Genomic DNA, 22,110 nt, shown 5'->3' with positions numbered 1-22,110 from the left:
TTAGATAGGTACAGTCTTAAAAGTGGAACCAAAATACTTTTCCCTGCACTTATTTTGACTGCAGTGACAGAAATAAAAGTAGGTAGGTATTTAAGTGCACATGCAGTGCACAACCTAAGTAGGTAGGTACCTAAATAAAGTTGTAAAGCGCACAATTCACTCTGCACGCGGAACTCCACGGCGGGATTTTATTTTAGGGAACTGTAACTGTAGGTACATACAGGCAACACTCTATTCATTGCAGATCTCAGAGTGAAGAGTACTTAATATTTGTTTTTCGGTGTTTTGTGTCTGATGTTTTAAGTAATTACTTACCTATTACTAATGTATATACACCGTCTTTTTGTATTTTTTTCTAAGAGCCTTTTTCTCTATCATGCGCAAAAACCAATGAAATTAGATCCAAAAAACGCTTTTTTGGATCTAATTTGATTGGCCTAAGTATAATGATTAATGACTTGATGACTAATGACGTATCAATGACATAAAACTAAGCATTTAACCGCCATAGAATGTTTCATCGAGCGTGCTCGTGTCACCGGCGGCAAGACGTTAAGGGGCCTACTGATTAACAGTCCGCGGACTGTTAATCAGTGGGCCCCTTTACACGAAGTTTTGCCTTATATCAGGCCGCGGCGAAAATGAACCCGATTTATGTCTTATACTTATAACAGTGTACAGCGGTTAAAAGGCTAAAGTTCAAATGCTGCTCCTGGCTGGCATCCTTGAGTAGTTAGATAGGGGTATACTGACAGGTTCGCCGACGCGGCCCGATGTGGAGTCGAGTGCCACGCGCAGCATGTCGTGGACCGGCGGTCGCGGAGCCACGTTTCGGAACTGGTTCGCCCACGCCATTACCCCCAGGTGCTCAACGTCGCTTTGGCTCATATCACGGGCTGATAACACTGGTTGAACGCCTGTAATGAATTTCGGTACTTAGTGCAGGCCTATTGCGAACGTTGCCTCCGTCACACTTAGAAGAGCGACAGAGAGGCCACACCTCGAACGTGGTTCGTGGTAGGCCCTCTTCTGTTATCGAGTATTTCACCGATTACATTTATTTATATAAAAGGACCCTGCTATTCATGCATGGCGTCTTGCAACGGCGTGCAACTGAGAAGTACGTAAATAGTAATTTAAATAAACAGCGAGTATTTGTATGTAGGTATGTTAGTCCTACATAAGTATGTTTTAACGTGTTCATGTTCATAGGTCTGAACACGCATAGAATAACCTTATCATATATCCAGCGCATTTCATAAATTTACCAATTTTCACTGCTGCATCAATGGCTTGTTGGTTGTTTTCCTCCCACCTGGCCGGGTCGCGCCTCAACCGGCTCAGCGGCGGGGCCGGTCCCCCCATTGACCGCACTAATTCGTTCCCGACACGCCCGTCATTCCAATCCGTCTGAGAAGAAAAACAAAGGTAAGTATTATGCTATGTGAAAATGTACTATTGTACAGTAAGTACCTAATTGAGTTAAATATAGAAAATAAGTACTTACCTACTAAATATGAAGTGAATACTTACGGTGAAATTGGTAATACCCCTTTCCAATCGCGAATTAACCCATTCCAAAGTAGAACGATATCCGGGACCATTTGGTTTCATAAAGTAAGATAAGTAAGTCATTCCAGAGAGTTCGTCCAACCACGGAGAAGCTAAGTATTCCGGCTCTAGCACCATGGGAACTTCGAACTCCCGGTGAGCTAATTTCATTGCGCGGCGACAGTTCTCTACAGCTTCGTGGCGGTCTGGATGTTGAGCAAACAAAGTAACATTAACAATTTTATCATTGTAAATAATTTATGTATTAATTCATTCCTTAAATAAAATTACTTAAGTTACCTCAAATCTAGATACTCACTTAATTCTCTCCAGTGCGGGAAAATACCAGGCTTGCAGTAATCTAAAAGTGCCGACAGCAGCACACCACTGTTCCAATCCGTAGTCAAGTTGTTGACTCGGCACTCGGGCAGAGCAGCTTGCAGCCACGATAACATCAATTTTCTACGGTAAAATAACAGGTAACGTAAATAAGGACAGAGCACAGCGAGTACTATGATGTTCGCTATAATAGAGCAAAACAACAAATAAAAATAAACAAGGAAACTCAGGCAGCCGTGAGACATAATTCCTTTCGAGACAATTGGATGCCTTTAAGATTCCGCATAAAAATACGATTTTATAAAGGATCTCTTGCCATTTAAGGAGGATGGGATCAGGCGGTGTTACCGGACGGGGTATTTCTAAATAAATAGGAATACACAGGTGCGGTCTTACATGCAGTGACTAATTTTAATATTATTGCTTGCAGAATTTAGTTCTGCAAGAACAAGACTCATTGTCAGCTTTGAATCATAAAATTTTATACGACTACAGAATATAAATACTAAAATTCAGTTCAGACGTTAACGCCCGTCTGTTTTAATATGCATTGACTGCAGTTAGTTGTAAGTATACCTACATATACAAAAGAATAATTTGATCTGCAATATTTTACAATAAATCAGTAGATAAAATAAATTGGTTAGCATTTTATTAGAAAATACTGTATTGAATGTTGTAGTTAAATTGATTTGCTCTTTCTCTCTTGTTTGAAATCTCTATATTAATCTGTTGAATCCCTAGAGTTTGAGACTTTTTGCAAAGCGGGAGGCGCGGGATGGGAGCTCAGATCCTGCTCACAATATGGGTGCATAATAACCTCCGCAACTTAAACTTTTTAGTTGGCTTCGGCTCTGCCTCTTTATTCGCGCTGCATGCTCTTTCATACACAAGGTTGGATGGGCTGCAGTTTTCTTAGAGTCAGATCAGTTTAAACAATATATATACGTACACTCTCTAATATAGAAAATTAACGTGTAAAATATGATGGTAACTAGTCTTTGTCTAAAATTAACACAATTGATATCCGTAGAATGATATGCGCCTTACATTGTGCATGACGATTGACAAATGAGGTAAGTACACATGTAGTGTTTAGTTTTAAGTTTATAAAATACATATGTATGTTAGTCTGTAAGGTATTTGTAATATGGGCCTTGTTGCCTGAATCAAATTTCTAAATTTCTAAATAAATAAATAATAATTTCCCATCGTATTTTCACGGAAACATACGAACGTCTCTTGCTATTTTAAGTCAGTCTCGGTACAAAAAGTACTGAGATTGACTGAAATAGCATGATAAATATGAACGTTTCGGAAAAAATACGATGGAAAACAATTATGCACAATTATACTTTTGTATTTAAGTACCGTTTCGCTGACAAAATATACTATGTTAGGTATATAGCTGACTGATTAAACATTTTTATTGTTCGCAACTTTTTTTATCAAAGATATGGGCCATGGGCGTGCCTCCGCCAAAACAAGACAAAAGGGCGCTGCCTACCTTTTGTAGAATAATTTATCACATAAAACATAATTTAAGTACATATAGATCTCACCTTGGTGGGAATTTACTGCGTCCAATTTGGTATCGCACTATAAGTGACCAAATCAAACCTAAAATAAGCTTCAAATTTCCGTTCACGATGTCCACATTACCTAAAAACAAATAGCCGCAATTAATTAGCCAGTTCACAAAATACCTACAGTGTCATTCTCACATAATACCTACAGTGGTTCAAAATGAGCCCTATCTCGATAGGATTTTATGTACATACACCTCGGTGAGGGATGATTTCCTCATGATTTCAATGCTAGCCATATGCAAAGTTTGATGTGTACATAAGACCAATAAGACGTCAATCGAAGACCTAAGTAAAGGAGGAGCAAGAGAGGATGACAGTTACTTTTCTGATAGGCAACATAAGCAGAATATTTGACATATCTAAAAAGCTGTTTTGTACAGTTTAATGTAGATAAAATCAGTACGAATGCCTGGTTTTTTTTTGTCAATGTTTTGTGGACTTAAAGAGTATAGAGTTGATCATATCCATCACATAACTTGTGTTTGACTGGTACTAACCTATATTAACCAGCTTAACACCATCGTCTTCGATGGCATGCAAAGCAGTAGTGACGTTATCCAATTTGTGATGCTGGTTGGAAGGGTTCGGGCTCCAGCCTTTAAGTCGCCGACCTTGTAACGCTTCCACTAACGCACACAATACTGTACCGTCTCGTAGATCTTCCACTAAGTCTGCTACCTGTCACCACAAACATTATGGGACTAGATAAGTAAAAGCGTTCATACATTTTAGGTGCTTACTAGGATTTCTGAATGCGAATTTTCATAATTACCTTTATATCCATCGGTTTTAATGTTTCGTTGACCCAATTTTTAAAGGTGTTTGCTTGAATTTCGACCCAAAGATCCTCATGACCCTTGATGGGCATGCCCTTGGCAGCGGTGCCCTCGGGGCTCCGCGCCGCCAGGCCCGCCTGCGTGATCCGGCCGGCCGACCCCTCTGCCGAGTGCGCACGCACACCCTGGTGCGTCACTCGCACCCCTTCCATCTCGATTCGATCCAACTTACTAAATATGATGTATCATAAATTAAGTTACATTTTGGTCTTTGGCACTATATTTCGTTGTCAACTGAAACAAAATATTATATAATTAGATACCTATACATCTTTGTAGATTCATAGTATTAAGGCCAGTTGCACCAACCGCATTTGAAGACTGATCAACGTCAGCCGGCGCGCCCCAGAATGAAATGAAACTTCCTATACCTACTTAAAAATTTAGCGAACTCTTTAACGATTCGAACAGTTTGGTGAAACCGACCCTTACTTAGTTAAAGTTTTCAGATGACATTCGGGTGACGACTGCAGCAGCGTTAAGCAGGCCACTGACGAGCCTTCCAACAGTCCAAATAGCGTGGCTGCAATCCAAAATCGGTCCGTGAATGTCAAAAACGTACCATGTTTAATATTAGGATGCCGTCCATTTGGATGAATCCATTGTAACGGCATCCATTTGGAAGGCTCGTCAGTGGCCTGCTTTACTGGTGCAAAGTCAATGATGCAGCGTTGTCGCAAGCCACATCACTGTCTATCTCCTTGATATATGAATAATCCTAGATTAAGTAATATTTCGTTCAAAATATAATAATATGTGGTTACCATTAGCTGTAAGTATTGTATTGACTTGTATTATTTATAAGTAATATTTCATTCAAAATATAATAATATGTGGTAAGTAGCTGTAAGTATTGTATTGACTCGTAATACATATTTATAAATATTTTAACAATAAAAAAATGATAAATTGGTTGTAATCTGGATACACCAAGTTTATTAAAATTTGTGAAAAGGTTGTATTTTAATTACTCGTAGTTTTATTACGTAGTTATTACGAATTCTTTAATATATAATTGTCTATTACTGGAGCGAACATTTTCGTAAATATAGACTTCATCATAACAGGTATTCTATTTCATCATAATGGCCTATTCAAGGCCCCCATTTCTTTGTAATACCTACCTACCTTTCAAACGTCACCCCACACCATCGCGTTGCACCAAAAAACCTCAACTCCATTTTATGTGTACACCTACGAGAGGTAAATAATCTAAAAAAGTTAGTACCGTAAAACGGGGTGAGTAGGTTTCGCGGGGAGAGTTGGGTTATAAATGGGGAGAGAAGGTTTGAGAGGGGGGTGAGAAGGGATTTTAAGGCTACTGCTACAAAAATAATGTACAATATTATAAGAAATATTAAATTACATAAATTACTAAAAGACATAAATAGGAATATAAAACTAAAACTAACTACAATTAAAATAATTAAAACTAAAAATTAAAAATACCTATCAAAATTTGGTGCCCTCGGGAGGGTGCCCAACACGCATTTAAAATGGGGCTATAGTAATACGCATAATAAAAAAAATCGATCCAACATTCTTCCAAAATCACCTTTGTATGAAAAACCCTCTCACCCCAAATACGAAGCACTACGGGGTGAGGTGGGTTTTCCTCTTTATCGTCAAAGTTATGAAATGGAACTACCCAAAATAAAATACAAACTGAAATACAAACGTCCGAACCACTTATTATATACACCATTCAGTTTTCACATGTAAAAATAAAATTTTATCGAGGTTTGAAAGTCAAATTTCACCCAACTCACCCCATTTTACGGTACCCAGTTTTTGTTATACCCCTTTGTAGGAGCTAGACATCGGACGGACAAAAATACCGACGTGGCGAAATTTCAAGGCATCGACTACGGAACCCTAACGAAAAGTTTGCACTTTTGTTTTTGCTAGGAACTTTCAAACGTACCGTAGCGTTAATAATAAGGGTTTTCAGAAGAATATTGTCTCTTTGATATGGAAACCCTTGTGGCATTTCAGTAGACAAGCATTTCAAACAACGAAATTAGAGTACAGGTACGGTTTACAAGAAGGTGGGACATTTGATCCCTATCAAGTGCCATACATCACTGGAAATAGGTTAGTACCTATTGAGAATTGTATAAAACATAATACGCCTATTAAAAAAGTAAATGTAAGAACATTGTACAAGTGATATGTATTATTGTAAATGCTAAATGTTGTGAGCTCTATAAATTTAAAATATTTAAAGTTTCCTTTATTCGAACAAAGTGGTATATATCTATTGTTTTCCAGAAAACTTTACAATATTCCTTTATTCTTAAATTCTGTTAATTAGTGAATGGAAACTCTTTATAATTATGTACCTATATTCGAAAAATATGATTTAACTTCAAATGTGTTGCTCCTCAATGTGTTGTGTTGCTAATATAAATAACTATAAATTGGTTCATATATTTATTTAAGAGCAGAGCAGTACTTGTATTGACAATACTTACAAGTTAAATCGAAATAGAGTTTCACACGAGCACTCGTTCGTTTCGTTCAATTTCGTGTCCTCGAGGCAATAAAATAATAACTAGAGAGATCCGATGTCGACCAAGGAATAATTTTCCTTTATAACAAGAATACGGACAACCCGAATGAAAACAAGAAACTAAACGTTAAAATTGAAATTATAATAAAATAAATCTTAAACTAAACTTATAAGTAAAAAATGCTCATGCGTCATGGTGCCCAGAGGGATAAACTTTATTTTTGAACAAAAAACACGTGTACGTGCCTGCGAAACTCTGAACCAATTAGCGAATATAATAGCAGGTAAATTGCTCCCGGCGCCTGCATAACAATTATCTGCAAGACCTACAGTTAAATTAATCAGTCGAAATCTGTGTCGCTATAAAGGTTTCAGCAAAAATATGCCATGGAAAAGGTAAGTAGGGTAAGAATGTAGTTGGTGTATTTAGTTGGCGCGGACGAGGCAGGTCTCGTTTGTCTCTGAGGCGTGTTAATGAGCCGCGTGTGTTGGCTACTCTGCGAGAATGCCGCGAGAGAACCCAGCGCTGCAATTACTAACTTCAGTATAAAGTGACATATTCTTCAATTGCGGGACGCGCTAATTAGACGGCGGGTACCGCTCACCTCCTGTTTCTCAGCTTCTCAACGCATTCTAAGATCGTTTTAGAATGTATGTATTTAAATTTGATAAGTGTGCTCTTTGAGTAGTACACGCTTCACTAATGTGTTCAAACAATGGCGCCGTAAATCGATGGGGATTGAATTAATCTTTTAAATATTATAGGACATAAATACATATTGTCGGACAATTGTACGCAGATCGACCTAGTAGATAAACCTATAGAATATATCCATAAAATCCATAACAAATATTTGTGACAAACACAGTAATAAATTCGCTAACCAGGATTCGAACCCGGGACCTCCTGCTTCGTAGGCTGGGTCACTGCCGAGTGCCGAGCCGACTAGGCTAGGAGTCTGTCTTAAATAATAACAACCTTTTCATAGGAAAAACACATGTTAAAGTCTTACCCCCTTATTCATAAACGTTTACTAAAGTTAACAAGCCGACAATAATCGTTTGTCCCTTTCCGACGTATTGGTATGATGGAAAGGGACAAACGATTATTACCGACTTGTCAACTTTAGTAAACGTTTATGAATAAGGGGGTTAGGCTCTACATTTTTGGACGTGAATGCGATAAAATAAAACCTGTAACTAATCTACAATAATGCAACACATTTTCAGTGGAAGTACTGTTTAAAGTAGGATAGTAGATTTCGGCACTCAAAGTTGTACTCTATTTATTTTATAGTTAATAATTATAATACATTATGAATGATTATTTTTAATAGCAAATCAATCGTTTACATGTGCAAGTCAGTACGCTACAAGCGGTGTGGGCTGAGGCACGTTAAATAAGTCGGTGCTACGTTAGTGTAAATTATACATTTGAACATGTCGTGGGTTGCCTATTTGCTAGCTCAACATTGCCCAGCTGACGTAACGTCATCTCTATTTTAATATACCTAGTAATTATGTCATTGTTAACTTTTGTTAAATACTACGACGTTTTTGCGTTTTCTGTGAGATGTTTATTTTTAACTGGCATAAAAAAATTGGTAACCTCCTCCACCAATGTGACCATATTTTTGTATGTACGGTCAGCCAAGAAAGTGGTCTACCACTTTTCGACTCCATCAACCAGATGATAGAGTCGAAAAGTGGTAGACCACTTTCTTGGCAGACTGTACCCGAGAAATCCGTCATTCCTAAAACGATTTGGTTTTGTTTGAAACAGATTTTGCTTGTAAGTTCCAAGTTGGTTTAATTTTTGTTCAAAACCCAGTTCTGACGATGAGATCCATGAGGAATTGAGGATTTTTCTCATAGAATATCTATTCATTAACAAACCAAGCATTTGCATTTCAATAAGTGTCATTTTATGAAGTGGAACTGCATATGATAACCAGAACGACGCGTATCAATGACGCGTACTTCTCGTTTAATGGCGGTTTGTCCTTTTTGTTATGTTTGTTAAGCAAGTAAGGTTTTAATAGAACATTATTATTTATTAATGTCAAGGTCCACTTCTGATGATGGGTTCCATTATGGATTCAGATCCAGATCTTGAAATATGAAACGTACCCGAAGCGCAAAACTGTGCGCAGTGACATGACTGATTGGCCAGAGAGGAATGAGTCTCGCAGAATGCTGCGTCACTCATAACAAAATCATAAAACTAGAAATGGAAATAAAATAAAATTAACCCTTTTCGGTCGGTATTCAGCTCGACAGTCGCTTTTGGCTTGGTACCGACTGAACACTAGTTCTATGCTATGCATATAAAAGTCGGTTAGTCTTTTATTAAAGGTTAAATTTGTAATACCTAAATGTTTACGTTTGGTACTTCGGTATTATATATAAATCTAAAAGACAACTAATTACTTCTAAAAAATTCTAAATAGATTGGGCTCAAAACTTTTACGTAATACGATATAAACACGAAAACAGCCCTACGTCAAGATTGATAATAAGTAAGTTGAATCATACGTACCCTGCTCGTAAATATGTAGGTAATGTAATGTCACTGGAGGATTTCATCTTTGCCTTGTAACGAACTAGTCTTTGAAGGCAGACTGGTTATTATATACATAAGGCATTGTTAAATTGGCATGTTTACGCTATAGTACTAGTTTATTTACAACGTAGTCTGTTCTGTTATATTGGCAGATTGTTATTTATCTTGTTTTTGTAATTGTATCTAAGTAACTGTTAAATAAAAGTATTAATAAGTTAGCTAAAAGACATCGCATAGCTTTATGTTGATTATGATAAGGAAGCACACGGTTCGATCGAGGGCGTAAGATATATTATTAATTAATTAGTTAAGGTATAATGTCACAGAGCTTACTGCCAGTCTTAGTTAGTATACAAAGGTACGAGACGTTCTTGACGAAGAAGGTAACTCAATTTTGAGTAGTAGCTAAGTCATTCATTTGAATACCACGCCAAAGGTGGGAACGTAAATAAACTTAACTCGGCGCAATTTCCCTTCCTTAGGTTTCCAGCTAATCACCACATAAATGTGAATTCGCATTCAAGCAGTCGCAACATGAATGCCGTGCCATTAAAGCGAAGTAATTACATGCACCGCTTAATAAATTATAACATGAACGTGCAATGTTACATGGTGTTTACCAAAGTGCAATAATGACGATCGTTCACGTGTTAGGTACACGTACACACTACCGGTAGGGTATATCTTACTATATCTCTGCGTATATCTTTACTCTGTAAGGTAAACGTACTGGTGCTCGACGCGGTCCCAGTACATATCATCTTGAAACTTAAGTACCTAATTGTCAATAGAGGTGACAGCAAGTTGTCATCTATTGGGCATTAGCTTGTCGAGCACTAGTACGTTTACCTTATCTTTAGGTAATTAAATAAAAGTAAACCAACAATTTGTACCTTTTCGGGTAGTTATTGGTTAACCGACCAAATACAAAATCGCCTGGATACCTCACTCTAACGACCTGATTTTAACCTACATTATATGACCATGTAATGTTATCATCTACCCTCAACTAGTATACACCTAACAACCACCTAAAGATACAAGACTATAGCTAGACGTCAGTGTATAAGTGTTAGGTACAGCAGTTGATTGGAGTGCGAATCGGATGGGAAATGACCGTGGGCAGTGTTATTGAGCGATGGTGATAATGAGGAGCTGGCCGCCCACGTCGGTATTCATTTGAATATACTTATAGCAAGCCTGCGGAATGTTACGTGATCTAGTAATCTCGCCATACACCTGATCGTAATACAAAGCATTTAGAGCGCTTGTTTACACTTCCGATCGACTGTTTCAAGTTGGATTCATATTCACTGCTGGCTTAGCTCTAATCGCTATCGCTACGACAACGAAACGCTTTGTGTCTCTATCACTCTTCTGTATTAGTGCGACAGTGACAGTTGCTTTTCGATCGCTACGGAGCGTAAGCGATTGGCATGTAGGCTACGCGGCGATTAGAAGAACCAAACTTTACGCGTATGTTATGAAAGTTTTCACCAAAATACCTAAATAATTAATACAAAATGTTAGAAGTATGTAATGGAACTTGCTAACTATGTAAACAAAAGTCACTAGTAAATTCATCATTCAGAGACAATTTCAATATGGCGGTTTGTTTACATAGTTAGCAAGTTCCATAGAATGACACTTCAGGTTGTATGTTAGTTTGTTAGTTAGTTCGTTATTTTAGTCACAAGTAAAGATAAATATTGATAATGAAAGCATGTTATAAGTTATATAATAAACAAGATTTTTTTTATTTTTAATCTTTATTGAAGCTATCTCCTTCGATATCACGGGCCTATAATCCCGGTTTTATGATAGCCTTGCGTGGGGACACAGATCCAACACGTAGAGGCCCCTTGGAGAGCTTTAATGTCATGTAGAACGCCTGCTGGAACCCTACACAGGTGCAACGATAGACACCCATATTATTATTAGCCTTAACCGAGCCCAAATTCGATGAGGTTGTGTTGATTTATTACAGACTTCCTTGACGCCCTCTCTCCGTAGATAATTAGAACAACTTAATTGTAAGCTTAATGTTCAATAACGATGACATTGCATTGTCACCGATGTTATTAAATAGGCCACACAAAAATATCAGCATAATTAGGAAACTGGGATGCGAGTCAATTTGCAAGATGTGTGTGAGTGTTATAAACAAGCACCGGAACAGGTAAAATTGAAATTAAATTTGGAGCTTGTAAAAGAGTAATCCCATCAATAACATTACATGTAAAAAGATGCAAGTCTCGCAACGCAATTCATCTACTGCAAAAAAGTTTAAGATGTAATGTGAAACCAGGTTTGTTATTTTAGTCAGTGCTGTGGTGGTGTGGTGTTGGTTTTGATACCAATAAGATATCTTTAATTTGTAATACGTATAATGACTTGGCCATGTCACTGATAATTCAGGGTTCTAGCTTTAGCCAGCACAAAATTACAGGACGTCGAAAATGGCCTGAATCGCTTCGAGAAAAGGATGGTACAGCCGTGCGCCCAGATATGTCGTGATCTTCGAAAATATTCAAAAATACGGCTAATTATAACAGTTACGAACTCGATTGTGTTACATGACTACTTCAGCACATTGTGTCGCGCTTATGCTTAATACCTTTCATTAGAAATGAATTGAAAGATTCGGCTGATTCGGATTAATATAATTCGCTTTTTTTTTAATGTACAAAAAGAAAAACATGCCCTTGTGTAAACAGAAGAGTGTATGTTAATATATTAAAGCAGTAACATGTCAGTCATATTTAAATGTAGAAAGGTACCAAAGCGTTAACGTTACTGCAACCATGTACTTAACTAAAATTAACTCTCGAAACGCAATAACATTTAACTCTTTGTATTAAATATTTGAGACTAATATCAAATAAACGGCATTTATAATTCAATTGCGTACGTATTGAAAACCAATCTAAAGAGATATAGAATCGTTGTTCACCTGGAGCTCGTGATAGATGAGAGCTATCAGCCGCGGAGCTCCCGCGACCGACGGCTCGATTTGGGAAATGAATTAGATACTCACTAGATATGAAATAGTAAAGATATGTGACGTTCCACTGCAAAAGGTACCTTATGGCGGCCGGCGCTTACGTCGCATAGCGCTGCAATAATATTGGAGAGGCGTTAATAATAGCGTAAGCGCCAACCGCCATAAGGTACCTTTAACCGTAGGACGTCACATATCTTTACTATATCGTATCTAGTTAATCCCTAATTCATTTCCCGAATCGCGCCGCGAGTCTCGGGACAACCTGCCCGGCCATCCATCATACTTGGGATCCAGCGCTGGTGCTGCCCGCTCGATATTCATGCACTACGTTAGTTATTGATGGCCACTAGTTACGGGTGCAATATTTATGTGATAAACTAATATTTATTGACGTTCGGCGTTAAGTGCGTAATTAATGTTGGAAAAAATAGCAAGGACTTCTAAATATATAATGTGATAGGTGATAAATAATCATTGAGCTTGCTTGAGACCTATTCAGAAGTTAATTTAATATAACCTACGCTTACAACTCCCGGGGTATCCTATGCGCGTTACTGCCCCTTAAAAACAGGTAAGTTAATCTGCCTAGTGTTGGGTAGGACTCGTGTCCTTTGAGTGCTCTGCTTCAGGAGTCGACTCAGTTTTTCACTCTTATAATTAAGTCTAAACTCGACTTCTTTTCAGAGAACTCTCGATTTTTTTACAAATAATTTCGCAATGCATTGTTTTTGTATAATTTGTGAATTAGTACTTTAATCATACAATAACGCCAAATTTCTTTACTGTTATTTAGGAAAAACCTAAAATATTGTTCATGGAGTCTTTATTGGGAGGCTCGAGTCCTTTTGAGTTGCTCATAAAAAATACTCAACCATGAACTCGACTCGGGACTTAAAAGACTCAGAAGTTTTTTAAGCGCAGTCTCATAAAAACAAGCTTGATGTGTTCTTCAAATTAAGACTGAAAGAACTCGAGTTCCTCCCAACACTAAATCGCCGTTATAGTCCCTTAAGAAAGTCTCGGCAGACAAACTAACGATACTTAACATAAAACATTGTACCAGGGTTAGAAAAGTTGAGTAGGATATATGAACACCTCTACAGACAATCCCATGTTAGGTGACTTAGGTGTCGTATTATTTCAAACTAATACAGTCACCATATCCGCATGTTCTATGTGGGCGCTGTGCGCACAGAAACAAAATGTAGGTGCCTAAGTACTACTCCAAAATAAGATTACATTAATTGTATTATTCAATATTTTGTTTTCTTGTAATTGCGTTTGAAGGAGAGAATCTATCTTAGGTACTTTTGCAGCATCTAATAGTGTGATACTAATTACACACACAACTGCCCAAGAGTATGTCGGACCATGCTCAGTGTAGGTTCCGTAGTCGCCCGTCTGTCACAATAGGCTGCTTGAATGTGAGCTATTATTGAGTATCATGTAAGTACATAACAAGCCTTTGACTGTGTACATCTTTTTACTAAGAAGGAAAGACTTTTTGCGATAACTAAAAAACCGGGCAAGTGCGAGTCGGACTCGCGCACGAAGGGTTCCGTACCATAAAGCAAAAAAAAAACGGACAAAATGCAAAAAGAAAACGGTCACCCATCCAAGTACTGACCACGCCCGACGTTGCTTAACTTTTGTCAAAAATCACGTTTGTTGTATGGGAGCCCCATTTAAATCTTTATTTTATTCTGTTTTTAGTATTTATTTAAAAAGATGCAAGTCTCGCAACGCAATTCATCTACTGCAAAAAAGTTTAAGATGTAATGTGAAACCAGGTTTGTTATTTTAGTCAGTGCTGTGGTGGTGTGGTGTTGGTTTTGATACCAATAAGATATCTTTAATTTGTAATACGTATAATGACTTGGCCATGTCACTGATAATTCAGGGTTCTAGCTTTAGCCAGCACAAAATTACAGGACGTCGAAAATGGCCTGAATCGCTTCGAGAAAAGGATGGTACAGCCGTGCGCCCAGATATGTCGTGATCTTCGAAAATATTCAAAAATACGGCTAATTATAACAGTTACGAACTCGATTGTGTTACATGACTACTTCAGCACATTGTGTCGCGCTTATGCTTAATACCTTTCATTAGAAATGAATTGAAAGATTCGGCTGATTCGGATTAATATAATTCGCTTTTTTTTTAATGTACAAAAAGAAAAACATGCCCTTGTGTAAACAGAAGAGTGTATGTTAATATATTAAAGCAGTAACATGTCAGTCATATTTAAATGTAGAAAGGTACCAAAGCGTTAACGTTACTGCAACCATGTACTTAACTAAAATTAACTCTCGAAACGCAATAACATTTAACTCTTTGTATTAAATATTTGAGACTAATATCAAATAAACGGCATTTATAATTCAATTGCGTACGTATTGAAAACCAATCTAAAGAGATATAGAATCGTTGTTCACCTGGAGCTCGTGATAGATGAGAGCTATCAGCCGCGGAGCTCCCGCGACCGACGGCTCGATTTGGGAAATGAATTAGATACTCACTAGATATGAAATAGTAAAGATATGTGACGTTCCACTGCAAAAGGTACCTTATGGCGGCCGGCGCTTACGTCGCATAGCGCTGCAATAATATTGGAGAGGCGTTAATAATAGCGTAAGCGCCAACCGCCATAAGGTACCTTTAACCGTAGGACGTCACATATCTTTACTATATCGTATCTAGTTAATCCCTAATTCATTTCCCGAATCGCGCCGCGAGTCTCGGGACAACCTGCCCGGCCATCCATCATACTTGGGATCCAGCGCTGGTGCTGCCCGCTCGATATTCATGCACTACGTTAGTTATTGATGGCCACTAGTTACGGGTGCAATATTTATGTGATAAACTAATATTTATTGACGTTCGGCGTTAAGTGCGTAATTAATGTTGGAAAAAATAGCAAGGACTTCTAAATATATAATGTGATAGGTGATAAATAATCATTGAGCTTGCTTGAGACCTATTCAGAAGTTAATTTAATATAACCTACGCTTACAACTCCCGGGGTATCCTATGCGCGTTACTGCCCCTTAAAAACAGGTAAGTTAATCTGCCTAGTGTTGGGTAGGACTCGTGTCCTTTGAGTGCTCTGCTTCAGGAGTCGACTCAGTTTTTCACTCTTATAATTAAGTCTAAACTCGACTTCTTTTCAGAGAACTCTCGATTTTTTTACAAATAATTTCGCAATGCATTGTTTTTGTATAATTTGTGAATTAGTACTTTAATCATACAATAACGCCAAATTTCTTTACTGTTATTTAGGAAAAACCTAAAATATTGTTCATGGAGTCTTTATTGGGAGGCTCGAGTCCTTTTGAGTTGCTCATAAAAAATACTCAACCATGAACTCGACTCGGGACTTAAAAGACTCAGAAGTTTTTTAAGCGCAGTCTCATAAAAACAAGCTTGATGTGTTCTTCAAATTAAGACTGAAAGAACTCGAGTTCCTCCCAACACTAAATCGCCGTTATAGTCCCTTAAGAAAGTCTCGGCAGACAAACTAACGATACTTAACATAAAACATTGTACCAGGGTTAGAAAAGTTGAGTAGGATATATGAACACCTCTACAGACAATCCCATGTTAGGTGACTTAGGTGTCGTATTATTTCAAACTAATACAGTCACCATATCCGCATGTTCTATGTGGGCGCTGTGCGCACAGAAACAAAATGTAGGTGCCTAAGTACTACTCCAAAATAAGATTACATTAATTGTATTATTCAATATTTTGTTTTCTTGTAATTGCGTTTGAAGGAGAGAATCTATCTTAGGTACTTTTGCAGCATCTAATAGTGTGATACTAATTACACACACAACTGCCCAAGAGTATGTCGGACCATGCTCAGTGTAGGTTCCGTAGTCGCCCGTCTGTCACAATAGGCTGCTTGAATGTGAGCTATTATTGAGTATCATGTAAGTACATAACAAGCCTTTGACTGTGTACATCTTTTTACTAAGAAGGAAAGACTTTTTGCGATAACTAAAAAACCGGGCAAGTGCGAGTCGGACTCGCGCACGAAGGGTTCCGTACCATAAAGCAAAAAAAAAACGGACAAAATGCAAAAAGAAAACGGTCACCCATCCAAGTACTGACCACGCCCGACGTTGCTTAACTTTTGTCAAAAATCACGTTTGTTGTATGGGAGCCCCATTTAAATCTTTATTTTATTCTGTTTTTAGTATTTGTTGTTATAGCGGCAACAGAAATACATCATCTGTGAAAATTTCAACTGTCTAGCTATCACGGTTCGTGAGATACAGCCTGGTGACAGACGGACGGACGGACGGACGGACGGACAGCGAAGTCTTAGTAATAGGGTCCCGTTTTACCCTTTGGGTACGGAACCCTAAAAACGGCTTAACCTATTTATATTCGCTATAGTTTTCATTTAAAGTATTTGTTAAGTACTACTTTCATGATGTTATAATTTTTGGACCCACACATTTTTTTATGTTTCGGAGCAATTATCAATCAATTTATTTATTTATTTCAGGTCAAAATAGACCCGTATAATTTGTTAGTAATTACTTATATTAGATTATTGATTATTATTTTATAACATTAGGTATTCAAAATATAAAACAAAACACAAACAATATGATCTTAAATATAAAACCGAATACTCGTATCGAATTAAAATAAAACGAATATCAAACTTTGCCATTGAAGGGATGTTTACGAAAATAACATAACTAACTACACTGGTTGACACCTGAAACGATTAACAATGTTTATAAAAAAGTATTAACCGCTCTAAGCAGTTATGTTGGTTTTGTAAACATCCCTTCAATTAAATATAAAAATGGTTAAAATAAACAATTATAAAGATTCAAATAAATGCAATAAAATAATAAAAGAAAAATATTTTCACGAACATTCCTAGGTAATCTAGTAGCTATATGGTATGGTGTTTTTAGTAGGTAACTCAGGACAACAGTGAAATACAGAACGTTTTTTATTTATACCTACAGTAAAAAATGTGCATCAAAATTTAGTTGACTATTTTCTATTTTTATTCCACCTGCAAGTTATTTGTTCAAAGTGTAAATTGTCTCACATTTTGCTTGAGAGAGTGAGACGCAATGCACATTGGACCAATATATTAGACAGATGGAATACAACTGTGACTTTTTGTAAGATTAACCTATTTTTGCTCTATTTTTTGCTGAACTCTGTTGTTGTAGAGAGATCCGTTTAGCAGTTTTTAGCGTATCAATAGAGTGATTTTTGAGGAAGGTTTATGTGTATAATTTGTTAAACCGTGCGAAGCCGGGGCCGGTCACTAGTTATCGACGTTATCGTATATTTTTGAGTTCGAATTTACGTTAATCATTTCACGTTATAAACTTCTATACACGGCAGTATCTTTTCAAATTAATATAATTTTAACAAGTCGTTACCTAACGACGGGCTTTGTGCTCCAGCGATTCCGATAACGCGCGGAGTCGCTCATGTAGAAACATTTGCACCCAGCTGGAGCTGCCCGCGCCGCGCCGCGCCTGCCGGTGTGTGCACTGTACACTTCTCCGTGTAACTATCTCAAAACACGTTGTTTTTACAATTTACCAAATAAATACTCAACCAAATCTAGGTTTGAGTTTGGTAAAACGTTTGTGAAATATTAAGGTAACCATGCGCCATGGAATCTTGATTGAGGAAAAAGCCCGAAGGCCCTATCTTTATAGGCTTAATTAATTAAGATGGTCGATTGATCTCATTAAAGATGAGATGTATAAAAAGCTTAATAATTAATTAAGTACCGGTGTGTTCGCTCAAGATGCGGATTTGACAACATTCATTCACGAACTATTGGGATTTGATTGGGATCCATTGGAACTTTTGGTCAAATAGTCAAGCCCAAATGCATAGTACAGTCAAGCCACGCTAATATCGCCACGAAGTGCCAAAAATATGTATACTACCTTAAAGTATGGGCAATAAGGTCAAATAACTACACATATTTTTAAATAGCCTTCCTGCATTTTAAGCACTTTATGATGTGTAGTTCTACAAATACATACCTACATGAATTATCCGCCCTTGCGGAAGCTCACTGAGTGCCGTGACTGGCATAGGAGAGAAATTGATAAGCATTCAAGGGAAACATTAAATATTTACAGCCCATTGCCTGCCAATTCATCTGTCTGTTGAGAAAGACACCAGGAGATAAATTCTCGAATGTAATTTGACATAAGTAGTGGCATTGGGTTGGATCTCATTCTCGCGCACCCCCTTCCACGATTGTAAAATAAATTGTGTGCAAGCACGACGCACTGATAATTGGATTGTATTGGAATGGGATGTTTATATTATACTACACAATAAACAAACCAAGCGTACGTCCTGTGCAAACATTTTTAAGGGACGTTCCAAGAAAGCACCTACTAATTTGTATTTTAACAACGTATTGTATATTTCCGTGCATAATATGTCATATATTTTATCGGAATTCAAATAAAACTTAGTACGCTGTTTAGTTTAAGCTGGCTACATTTATTTTACGTTTGTCATAACAATCTGGCATTTTAATATCACATACATGACATAGATATGGAAACATACTTCAGATGCATAACAGAGCCTGTTTGGGGAACATAACCTTAATGCACGTGTGTTGTGGGTGGAGTGTGAACTTGTCATGGAATGATGTCATAAGATTATTACTTCACGCTTTATAATCTTAGTCAACTCAATTTCTTGGAAAAGGTCGGAGTCTGACCAAGTAAGGATTGAGTGATACACTCCTCCCTACTCTACTATTTTGGTTTGTTATGCAAGATACAGATTACTCGTACATGAGTTTTTTTAACTTAATTTACAGTGTGACAAGACTATTACGAAACCGGCTCTATTCTTTTTATATTCTGTAGGTATATTAATTCTTAATGCGTATATCTCAGTAATTATTAGAAACGAATTGATAGCCGTCCTTGGTGTTTATACTAATCATAAAATAAATACTTTACATGCAGTTACACGGTTTACCTGGTTTATTTACTTCCATGTTTTCGTCAATGGTCCAACATTAACACTTCACTAGACTTCACAATTTGCTGGTGTGTTTTATTTAGTATTTTCTCAAAAAGTTGTCAGTTGTTGAATGGTTAGTGAACATAATCATTCGCCTCGGTCGCGAGCGAGGCACTGGAGGCGCGGACCGCGGAGGCAGCAGGTTGCGCGAGTTGCGCGGGAGTGCCCCCCCACCGCGCACGGCGCAAGGCTGCCCCGGCGCCGCCACGCCGACCCATTCCAACTGTAACGACAAACTGTCCATTTAAGTCTTTGGACATGGTTGATGGCCACAGCGACCATATGGTCCCATGAATCTCTTGCAATACCTGTGTAGGTAATTAAAATTATCAAGTGTGAGTTAATTAAGTTAAGTCTACTAAGTTTAACTCTACTAAGATCTACTTTAACTAATGATAGCAATAATGCATGTAACAGATAGGTGTAGGTATACTGTATGTACCCATGCACCAGCTAAAATACAGACACGTCCAAAGATAGCTTACGAACATCACACATCTGAATCTTCATGGAATCTTCGTTCAAAATACAGAACTAATTAATGTTTGTTGTGCCACTTGTGCCTTATGAAAGTAAGTAGGTAGGAAAACGAGTTTGTAATTTATGGGGGCATAAATTACGAATATGCAACCCTTAGCAAACGCGTGTTTGCTATCTGCGGAAGAGTTAAATTGGATTCGAGGGTCACACAAGGTTTAATTTCATGCGGGTTGTGTCGGCGAAACCAAATCGAAAGTTATAGGTAGGTACTTATGCTGATTTTATTTTTGCCAATAATAAGAATCCCTTACCTGCAGGGCCGGATGAAGATATGTATGTAGTATAATATAAAAAGTAAATGGTTGAGTTAATATCGTATCATGTTTTGTCTCTAATGGTTCCATTACCGAGCTGTGTTGCACGCACTAGCACGGTCAGGAGGCCCTCGGCGCTGCACCCTGTGAATAAATTTGAATGAATGAGTAGCGCCTCGACGTCATTTGGCCTACAGGCCATAGGTGCTGCCAACTTTACATTTCCCTATTTTATTACTTCGATAGCCAAAAAGGTTTATTTGGCCAATTTATCTAAACATACTTTGCTATTGTTAATTGTTATCGCATTCTATAACTAGCAAGCTAGCTGGTAATAAAAATACAAATCGCATTTTACTACATATATGTACATATACCTATACCTAATATAATTAAGTATACCTAATCTGTAGCTAATTAATGATGAATAGGGGAACTGTTGCAACTGTAATCTAGGAGTAAGGTTAAGCACATTTAATTTTCCTAAGGTGACACCGATATTTATTTAAAAATTGAAGGCTAATTCACACGTTTGGCCCAAAATTATGGAAGCTGAAGGAAGTTTCCTCTAAGTGTTCCAACTTAAATGTAGGTATCTACCTTGAGCATTTTGAATCTTCGGTTTTTGGGCTGGCAAATGTAATTCCCTCTAACTTCTGAACCATGGATCCAAAAAATATGAAAAAAAAATTCGTAGAAAGAGAACTTAAGATATTAAATAAAAAGAACATGATCAGTTTAGGCGTTTTTGGAGTTATCGCAAAAAGTGAAAGGATTGTAAAAAGACGTACAGTACAGCCACAGTTAAACGTTATTAGGACTTTAAATGGGTTTAAGGTTTTCGGCTTGATTATGTAAGTAAATAAAATTAAAATGTAATTATCACAGGTTTTTGGCATTATTCATGTAAATAATAAAAATTGCTTAGTTTACTCATCCAATTGTCATTTAATATTTAATTTCCTTAAAACTAACTCAAAACTGAAAATATCTACTCTGGTCCATTTGTCACGTCTGTCAATATTTATAGAGTCAGACCGAGACAAGTCTGCAGCGATTTTGATAGCCCACACAGTGCAAGTGTCATTTTAAACGTCAAACTTCTATGAAATTATAACGTATAACACCCGCACTGCGTGAGCTATCGAAATCGCTGCAGATTTTTCTTAGTCTAACTCTAATAACATTCCTAACTCAATAAAGATACAAACAAACATTGTAGGTTTAAAGTGCAGTTAAAGCGACATTTAATTAGCAAAGCATACCTAATATAGTATTCAAGTTTTTTTTTTATTAGACTGTTATACCCTGTTGCTATACCCTGTCTGTATGTTGAAACTGTGCTGAACCCTAAGATCCTATGTACATATGAAATGCAATAAAATATATGAGTATACAAAAAATTACGAAAAAGTAAAACATTCAAAAGTAAGAGGCAATCGCACTGATTTTCATACTTTAATTAACGAATTTAATTACTACAGTTTCGTAAAGTACCTATGTGTTTCTTTCATAAATATTGCAATTTAATGTTTTTCGCTATGAACTATTATGATCAGATTTCTAAGGAAAAAATCATGACCATATGTCTATTACTTTAATTACCTAAGTTCCTACAGATTATGCAGCCTTATCTTTTTGATTTCCTCGTATTCGATGTGATAAGTAGATGTGAAAGGTGCCAAGCATCATTTCATCTCTTTGTTAACAATATTCTATAGTAATGGCTCCCGTTTAGCCTATTGTGCCGGAAAGGTTGGTAACTACGTAATCCTACACTGAGCATGGCCCGACATGCTCTTGACCGGTTTAATAAAAGAGTAAAATTTGAGGTAGCCTTTTTTAGATGAGTAATAAAGGGATTTTGTGTAT

At 37.2% G+C, this 22,110-nt stretch overlaps 1 protein-coding gene across 5 annotated transcripts in view; it reads right to left on the bottom strand.

Moving 5' to 3' along the window:
- Positions 1 to 19,582, bottom strand: part of LOC134679465 (filamin-A) — an 87,707-nt gene extending 68,125 nt beyond the window's left edge. For 4 of the 5 annotated variants that reach the window (XM_063538386.1, XM_063538390.1, XM_063538388.1 and 1 more), the window contains exons 1-8: positions 19,400 to 19,581; positions 4,252 to 4,549; positions 3,977 to 4,157; positions 3,453 to 3,552; positions 1,871 to 2,013; positions 1,534 to 1,757; positions 1,269 to 1,410; positions 754 to 917 (exon numbers count right to left, since the gene is read on the bottom strand). In XM_063538386.1, the coding sequence (XP_063394456.1) occupies positions 754 to 917; positions 1,269 to 1,410; positions 1,534 to 1,757; positions 1,871 to 2,013; positions 3,453 to 3,552; positions 3,977 to 4,157; positions 4,252 to 4,467 (1,170 nt within the window). In that variant the 5' untranslated portion in view covers positions 4,468 to 4,549; positions 19,400 to 19,581. Of the gene's footprint in view, positions 1 to 753; positions 918 to 1,268; positions 1,411 to 1,533; positions 1,758 to 1,870; positions 2,014 to 3,452; positions 3,553 to 3,976; positions 4,158 to 4,251; positions 4,550 to 19,399 lie in introns of all 5 variants that reach the window. The other variant, XM_063538389.1, reaches the window with a different exon arrangement.
- Positions 19,583 to 22,110: the final 2,528 nt, after the last annotated feature.

The sequence above is a fragment of the Cydia fagiglandana genome, chromosome Z (assembly GCF_963556715.1).
Source record: "Cydia fagiglandana chromosome Z, ilCydFagi1.1, whole genome shotgun sequence".
NCBI classification, from domain to species: domain Eukaryota; kingdom Metazoa; phylum Arthropoda; class Insecta; order Lepidoptera; family Tortricidae; genus Cydia; species Cydia fagiglandana.
The sequence above is the reverse complement of the archived record's forward strand: the minus strand, read 5'-3'. Positions and strand labels throughout refer to the sequence as shown.